General features: G+C 44.7%; 1 protein-coding gene across 1 annotated transcript in view; it reads left to right on the top strand.

Moving 5' to 3' along the window:
* Nucleotides 1-1,350: 1,350 nt before the first annotated feature.
* The window catches only part of LOC124803258 (CD151 antigen-like), a 159,136-nt gene continuing 151,137 nt past the window's right edge, over nucleotides 1,351-9,349 (top strand). Inside the window, exon 1 of the mRNA XM_047264441.1 lies at nucleotides 1,351-1,428. Within this exon, the coding sequence (XP_047120397.1) occupies nucleotides 1,351-1,428 (78 nt within the window). The remainder of the gene's footprint in view (nucleotides 1,429-9,349) is intronic.

The following is a 9,349-nucleotide window of genomic DNA, read 5'->3' as shown; positions in this document are numbered from 1 at the left end:
TCGAAAGCTTCTATTCTCTTCTTGTCCAAACTGTTTATCGTCCACGTTTCACTTCCATACATGGCTACACTCTATACAAATACTTTCAGAAACGACTTCCTGACACTTAAATCTATACTCGATGTTAACAAATTTCTCTTCTTCAGAAACGCTTTCCTTGCCATTGCCTGTCTACATTTTATATCCTCTCTACTTCGACCATCATCAGTTATTTTGCTCCCCAAATAGCAAAACTCATTTACTACTTTAAGTGTCTCATTTCCTAATCTGATTCCCTCAACATCACCCGACTTAATTCGACCTCATTCCATTACCCTCGTTTTGCTTTTGTTGATGTTCATCTTATATCCTCGTTTCAAGACACTGTCCATTCCGTTCAACTGCTCTTCCAAGTCCTTTGCTGTCTCTGATAGAATTACAATGTCATCGGCGAACCTCAAAGTTTTTATTTCTTCTCCATGGATTTAATACCTACTACGAATTTTTCTTTTGTTTCCTTTACTGCTTGCTCAATATACGGATTGAATAACATCGGGGAGAGGCTACAACCCTGTCTCACTCCCTTCCCAACCACTGCTTCCCTTTCATGCCCCTCGACTCTTATAACTCAGGTTACACACTACTTAATCTAACTTAAACTAACTTACGCTAAAGACAACACACACACCTATGCCCGAGGGAGGACTCGAACCTTCGACGCGAGCAGCCGCGCGAACGGTAACAACGCGCCTAAGACCGCACTGCTACCTCGCGCGGCTCGGATTTATGAACAGCCCTACATTATTGATGGTGTCAGTTCCCTCCAGTACTACTTCAGGCATCAGTCGAGCCCATGTGACGTCGTGTTGCGACACTTCAGCGTGCTCGCGGGGCCCCATTCGATACCAGACAGGTGTACTAGTTTCTATGGCCCTTCGGTGTAATACTTCGCCCTCGACGGAACGGCAATATACATTTTTAAAGACGTTATTGGTCGACAGAATGTCTAAACCACTAGAACAACGCATGCACTTGTTGAAAAATAAAAAGGTGGGCGATAGCGTCCTCTCCGAGTATTGACGATACGTACGGGGCGTCGTCGGAGAAGAAGACTTACCTGACATGGCACTGAGCCACATTTGGCTGGCACAGCTGCCTGGTGTAGTCAAGGTGGAGCAAAAGACAATGTCCAGTCATTGATAACGATGGCAGACAAAGTTTACGAGACAATGGACAACACGCGGACGGCTTTTGTGGCACTGGTTGTGGCAAGTTGTGCGCAACAAGAGCCCCACCGCAGTTATACGGAAGAGCCGGCAGCTGCATGAACTTACGGGACAAGTTGACGTCTTATAGCGACAAGTATCGCAGATGTTAGAGTACGTGAAGATCTCATCTGGTCAAAAGAAAGATAACAACGGGACTAACAGCAGCAGCCAGCAGCAGAAGGTGTGTTGGTGCCACCGGCGGTTTGGAACACGTATTATGTTCGAGTATAATGACTTTTCTGGAGACTGGAAATATACTCTGGGTTTCGAAAAAGACGATCGTGTGAAACCCAGCTGGCGCCATTCGTCCACGAGTCTCAGAGGGCCATAGACACGGGTTCCCAGGTAGATGCCGTGTTTCTTAACTTCCGCAAGGCGTTTGATACAGTTCCCCACAGTCGTTTAATGAACAAAGTAAGAGCATATGGACTATCAGACCAATTGTGTGATTGGATTTAAGAGTTCCTAGATAACAGAATGCAGCATGTTATTCTCAATGGAGAGAAGTCTTCCGAAGTAAGAGTGATTTCAGGTGTGCCGCAGGGGAGTGTTGTAGGACTGTTGCTATTCACAATATGTATAAATGTCCTTGTGGATAACATCGGAAGTTCACTGAGGTCTTTTGCGGACGATGCTGTAGTATATCGAGGTGTTGTAACTATGGAAAATTGTACTGAAATGCAGGAGGATCTGTAACGAATTGACGCATGGTGCAGGGAATGGCAATTGAATCTCAATGTAGACAAGTGTAATGTGCTGGGAATACACAGAAAGAAAGATCCTTTATCATTTAGCTACAAAATAGGAGGTCAGCGACTGGAAGCAGCTAATTCCATAAATTATCTGGGAGTAGGTATTATCAGTGATTTAAAATGGAATGACCATATAAAATTAATCGTCGGTAAAGCAGATGCCAGACGGAGATTCATTGGAAGAATCCTAAGGAAATGCAGTCCGAAAACAAAGGAAGTAGATTACAGTACACTTGTTCGCCCACTGCTTGAATGCTGCTCACCGGTTTGGGATCCGTGCCAGGTGGGGTTGATAGAGGAGATAGAGAAGATCCAACGGAGAGCAGCGCGCTTCGTTACAGGTTCATTTAGTAATTGCGAAAGCGTTACGGAGATGATAGATAAACTCCAGTGGAAGACTCTGCAGGAGAGACGCTCAGTGGCTCGGTACGGGCTTTTGTTGAAGTTTCGAGAACATACCTTCACCGAGGAGTCAAGCAGTATATTGCTCCCTCCTATGTATCTGTCGCGAAGAGACGATGAGGATAAAATCAGAGAGATTAGAGCTCACACAGAGGCATACCGACAATCCTTCTTTCCACGAACAATACGAGACTGGAATAGAAGGGAGAACCGGTAGAGGTACTCAGCGTACCCTCCGCCTCACACCGTCAGATGTAGATGTAGAAGTAGAAGATGTACAAAGCCGTGTGTTTACTCGAACTACGACGACGGCCGGTAGTAGGCACGGCAGGCCGCGAGAATCCTCAGAAGTGCCTTCAGCAAGGAGGTGGGCACGTCGAGGAACCCAGAAGGATGGTGAGCAGTTTGCCAACGTTATCCTCCCCTTCATAGAGATTATATGTTAAAGACGTGAGTGACCTGACTCGGGGTCAGATGTCATTACACTGCCACTCAAGCATTATCAGACTACCACCACAACTTCACAGGTGCACCTCGCAGTGACAGATGCGTCACCGATAACGGATTACGCCACCGACGAAATGGAGATGGATTTAGGATTTAGACAGAATTGCCATTGGAACATCGTGCTAGCGGAGTTGTCAGAGACCACATTAGGTGTGTAATATGTGAATGCAGATAAATATCAATGCTGCACAGATTAAAAGAGATGATGACGTCGTCATACGTGCGCTTGGACGAGACAAACGTTGCTCCAGAGGCTGCATGCATAAAGGGTGGCACGGGGCGAAAATGGCACCACAAGGGCACTTCAGCTAGCGGTGTCACATAACACAGTTCAACACATTAGAACCACGCCAGGTCTGCCAGTATCACAAAGACCAACAAGGCTAGCCCCAGATCGCTTAATAGCGGCAAAGCAATTCGAGGGTTAACTAAAATCAGGCGTGTTACGTAATTCCGATAGTCCTCTACACTTCGTAAAAACGAGGAATGGCACTTGGAGACCTTGTGGTGACTATCGGAAATCCAACGCCCTCACACTTCCGGATGTGGTTTATGAGTGTTTATGAGGAGGCCCTTTGCCTGTCAGCAGAATTTTTTGCTGTTCCTTCCGAAGACTGCACTGCAGTTCCTTCTCTAAATCCTCGCACGAACGAAAAAATGGCTGGTATCAAAATAAGTGTCCAAGGAATAGAAAAGCAACTGAAATCACTCAACAGAGGAAAGTCCACTGGTCCTGACGGGATACCAATTCGATTCTACACAGAGTACGCGAAAGAACTTGCCCCTCTTCTAACAGCCGTGTACCGCAAGTCTCTAGGGGAACGGAAAGTTCCAAATGATTGGAAAAGAGCACAGGTAGTTCCAGTTTTCAGGAAGGGTCGTCGAGCAGATGCGCAAAACTATAGGCCTATGTCTCTGACATCGATCTGTTGTAGTATTTTAGAACACGTCTTTTGCTTGCGTATCATGTCATTTCTGGAAACCCAGAATCTACTCTGTAGGAATCAACATGGATTCCGGAAACAGCGATCGTGTGAGTCCCAACTCGCTTTATTTGTTCATGAGACCCAGGTAGATGCCATTTTCCTTGACTTCCGGAAGGCGTTCGATACAGTTCCGCGCTGTCTCCTGAGAAACAAAGTAAGAGCCCACGGAATATTAGAACAGCTGTGTGGTTGGATTGAAGAGTTTTTAGCAAACAGAACACAGCATGTTGTTCTCAATGGAGAGACGTCTATAGACGTTAAAGTAACCTCTGGCTTGCCACAGGGGAGTGTTATGAGACCATTACTTTTCACAATATATATAAATGACCTAGTAGATAGTGTCGGAAGTTCCATGCGGCTTTTCGCGGATGATGCTGTAGTATACAGAGAAGTTGTAGCATTAGAAAATTGCAGCGAAATGCAGGAAGATCTGCAGCGAATAGGCACTTGGTGCAGGGAGTGGCAACTGATCCTTAACATAGACAAATGAAATGTATTGCGAATACATAGAAAGAAGGATCATTTATTGTATGATTATATGATAGCGGAACAAACACTGGTAGCAGTTACTTCTCTAAAATATCTGGGAGTATGAGTACGGAACGATTTGAAGTGGAATGATCATATAAAATTAATTGTTGGTAAGGCGGGTGCCAGGTTGAGATTCATTGGGAGAGTCCTTAGAAAATGTAGTCCATCAACAAAGGAGGTGGCTTACAAAACACTCGTTCGACCTATACTTGAGTAGTGCTCATCAGTGTGGGATCCGTACCAGGTCGGGTTGACAGAGGAGATAGAGAAATTCCAAAGAAGAGCGGCGCGTTTCGTCACAGGGTTATTTGGTAACCGTGATAGCGTTCCGGAGATGTTTAGCAAGCTCAAGTGGCAGACTCTGCAAGAGAGGCGCTCTGCATCGCGGTGTAGCTTGCTGTCCAGGTTTCTAGAGGGTGCGTTTCTGGATGAGATATCGAATGTATGGCTTCCCCCTAATTATACCTCCGGAGGAGATCACGAATGTAAAATTAGAGAGATTCGAGCGCGCACGGAGGCCTTCCGGAGGTCGTTCTTCCCGCGAACCATAAGCGACTGGAACAGGAAAGGGAGGTACTCACCGGTTTCGGACAGATGCAATACGAGTGCCCCTGCAACCACCCTTGGATCGGTCAAGATATTAGCAAGACACAGCCACACGATGAAGACAGAGTTGCGTGGAAAGCAGCAAACCGTCTCAATAGATCGAGTGAAACCTGACAATATGCTGTCGACTGAGAGAGAGGCAGGACAGCAACGACAGTTGGAGACTACTCCTGTACCGCTGGAGCGGCAGAAAGAGGAGACGACGCGGATAGAGAGCCCACTACCTGCAACGAACCCAGCAGCCTTGGAGGTGGAGCCATAGGTGCCTCTGAGATGTTCTAAAACTGGCAGACGCATAAACATACAAGTATCCCTACGCCCCCGGAGCTACGCTCTACGGCGGTACTGGGGGAGGGGAGCGTAACTGGGAACCACCGTATTCAGATTAAGCGCACAGTGCACGTTGTTGTTTTATTTACTCTTTGTTACGTTTGTGTTCTTTGTTTCTTAAAAACGTTGCTCCTTCTATGGAACTGATTTAGCCTTAAAGTTACAGCTTCCGTGACACGTTATTTGTAGAAATTAATTACATTGGTGCTGAGGAGTGCTATACTTCTGAGAAGGACCGAGCGAAATCGAGCGACATGCCGGGCGTTGGCCCTCCCGCAGCCCGCACACACCGCACGCGTGAAGTCTGGCACGCCGAGGCCGGCACTGCCCAAGGACGTGCTACAAGCTGTTTGCTGTTCTTAGTCTATATAAACGATTTGAGAGATAATATGGACTGCCCTCTTTGTTTGTAGATGGTGCTGCTGTTTACCATCTGGTGAAGTTATTAGAAGATCAAAACGAGTTACAAAATTATTTAGACAAGATATCTGCATGATTCTAAAAGTGGCAGTTGACCCTAATCAATAAAAAGTGTGAGGTCTTACGCATGTATAAGTAATATAGTTAAATTTCACTTACACACAAAAACTTACAGGCTGTCGATTTACTCAGGTTTTACGGTTGCGAACAACTTAAATTGGAACCATTACACAGAACATTTTGCATGGAACACGAACCTAAAACTACGTTTTATTAGCAGAATACTAGCAAGGTACAACAGAACTTCCAAAGAGACTACCTGCACTATATTTGTCCTCAGATTCTGGAATGCTACTGCACGGTACTGGATCCTTCCCAAGTACGATTGACGGTGACCATGGGAAGAGTTCCAAGAAGGACAGCTCCTTTTGTATTGCCGCGAAATAGGAGAGAGTGTCACGGATATGATAAACGACTTGGGGTGACAATTAAGAAAGCAAAGACGTTTTACTTTGTAACGAAATATTTCCATGAAATGTCAGTCACCAACTTTCTCCTTCCAGTACCAAAATATTTTGTTGATTCCCATCTATAGAGGGAGGCAGACCATCGTAATAAAATACGGGAAATCCGAGCTTTCACGGAAAAATTTAAGTGTTCATTTACTCCGCATGCTGTTAAGGTGCTTTTACATGGGCCATATCTTACGCCAATATTTGGCAACAATAGCGTTGCCATCAACATTACTCCACTGCGGAAATTGTGATGTATCGCCGGGCAATATTTCTGATGTTGCACGTCGTTGCCAACGTATTGCCCAGAGGTTGCAGGTATTTTCCACCAAGGGTGGAGTATATTTCGTATTGCAGGGTACAATCTCTCTCTGTCCTTGTCCGTAAATGCTCCCCCCTCGGCCTCACCATCTTTTCTTACTTTTCTCACCGACAGCGCTGCAGGCACGTGTTTGAGCGAAGATAATATCGATTTGCTTTCGTTCAAAAGTTTGTGCGGGCACATATAGACATATGATTCATAGTTGTTTGTTAGCCGGCCGCTGTGGCCGAGCGGTTCTAGGCGCTTCAGTCCGGAACCGCGCTGCTGCTGCGGTCGCAGGTTCGAATCCTGCCTCGGGCATGGATGTGTGTGATGTCATTAGGTTAGTTAGTTTTAAGTAGTTCTAAGTCTAGGGGACTCATGACCTCAGGTGTTAAGCCCCATAGTGCTTAGAGCCATCTGAACCATCAGTTGTTTGTTGTGTATAGCAACGGGGAAGTGGACGAACGAGAGAGCTGTGAAATTTATATATGCGATTCATCAACGACCGAAACTATGCGACGTCGAAATTAATGTATGCAAAGATCACAGTCTGCCAAAACAGAAGCGAAGGTTTCGCCGATGAGCCCTGAATCACTCTTGATGAAGCACACAAAAATTTTCGAAGTCTTCTACCCTGCGCCAAAAACGAGGCAAAAATGTTGCATAGGAAGACTGGAAGCGCAAATGGCTCTTCATACCCATGGTTTGCAGTTGATGCCATGAGTTTCATAATATCTCGTGATGTACCTGAAGCACGGATTTATAATGTAAACAATGATGGGTGGTGGCGGAGAAAAAGAAAATAAAAATTGTATTCTTACTTCAAACTTTCGTTAGTGAAATCTTTCAGTTCTAACAAAGAATTGCGAGCTTCTGGTACCATGAGGCTTACTGAGGGATAGTGAACTTTAAAAAAGAGGCACACAAACTTCCGTACGAATCACCGTTAAAAAAATCAACGAACGGTGATTGCCAGTCAGTCTATAACTGCTATACACACTCTAGTAGCAGTTATCGGACAAATAGCGTGTGTGAAATATTAGCAATGGTATTGCGACACAGTGATAAAATTCGGAATCGTTATGCACCATCGGAAAAAAGAAGCGAATGTGCTCCTGTTTCAAAATTCTGACTTAAAACGGAGCACCTTTCTCAGCACCATAAAAAGCTATTCCAAATGCTTCTCACGCGAAGATATTCACACTCTTTTTAATACACAACTCACCTGTCATTCCCACGAGCTCCCCTAGCTGTTAGTCGCTCACGCCCAGTAGTCCTTCCCTGTAAGTCGCTCACACCCATCCACACCCACTTGCCCATTCCCACTCACTCACTCAACCCAATTCATCGTCATTATCTCTTTCTCTCTCTACTTGTCACTGCCTCCTGTCTCACAGCTACAGTCTCCTTCGTTCTGTCCTACAACTACTATCTCCTCCCAGTGTCTCTGTCTCTCTCTTGTTCTATCTTATTGCTACTACCTCATTCATTCCTTACTACTGCTGCAGTCTTCACTCACTATCCCCTCTTCTTCGTTGCCACTTCATACACTCTGGCACTGTCTCTCACCCCTTCCATTTCTCCTTCTCTTTATTCCTCTACCACTGGCACTATCTCCTCTCTTTTCCTAGCACTGTTCTCTCATTGTCTGCTATGTTCCACAGCCACTGTGTCCCTCTCTTTCTCTGACACTGTCACTGTCTCCTTCAGTCTTTCTACAGCACAACCACTGCCTACTGTTTATTACTCTTCCGCCTCTTTCCCACTGCCACTACCTCCTCTCTGTCAGTGCGAACATGTTCGCGGCTAAAATGTTTCGGAAAATATTTAAAGATTCTGAGCAAGGTAGAATGAGACAGCTTGTACCCCACTTTTCAGTCAGAGTCTTTTAAACAGTACCATATTTGCCTCTTTTTGCTCTGACAGGAGAATTTTTTAGCTGATTCCTTTCTTTTCCCTGCCACAGCAGGGCATGTCACTCACTCATGAAAACAGTCCTATGGGTCAGTAAAAATTTGATACTTAACATACGTGAAGCTAAAACAACGTAAAATAAATTTTACATCTCAGACTGAATTTTTACTAGCACAAAAGTTTTGTATATGCTTCTGTACTACAACATGGGGTTGCCAGAGCCCACCTGATGATAACGGAGACACTTTACAGCATATTTACCCTACCTACGTCACTTTATAAACTACATTTTGACTTGACATCGTATTTTACGTTCCTATTTTAGTGTACAGGCAGAGTAAATTTGAACTTCTTTGTCTCAGAAACGGATAAAGATATCAATAATATTTTCAGGACAGTTCCAGGCCGGGATCGTAGAAATATATCGTAAAAGTTATAACCATCTGCTGTACATAGCCGCCTTGGAATCCGATGCTCGGTTTTGGTACGAAAAATGATTTAAAAAAACGCGTTTTGGGGTTCTATAAGGAACCGCCCATGAGCTAAAATTTTAACCTCTGTTTCTCTTAAACGGGTAGAGATGTCAAGAAAAGTTAGAGCTCTGTTCGAGATCTTGATCTTAGGAATACATTGTAAAAATTTCAGTCATATGCTGTGCATACCGTCTTGGAATCGTCGGCTCCGTTTTGGAATGAAAAAAAATGGAAAAAACTATTTTTGATTGTTTTCTAAGGAATCGCTCATGAACTAATGGTGCCATCATGAGACCACCGTAGATCAAATGCAAAAAGAAACAACCGATTAGATCCTTTTTCCGAAGCAGGTAGATGTATGTAAT

Source organism: Schistocerca piceifrons, chromosome 6 (genome assembly GCF_021461385.2).
Source record: "Schistocerca piceifrons isolate TAMUIC-IGC-003096 chromosome 6, iqSchPice1.1, whole genome shotgun sequence".
Lineage (NCBI taxonomy): Eukaryota > Metazoa > Arthropoda > Insecta > Orthoptera > Acrididae > Schistocerca > Schistocerca piceifrons.
The sequence above is the reverse complement of the archived record's forward strand: the minus strand, read 5'-3'. Positions and strand labels throughout refer to the sequence as shown.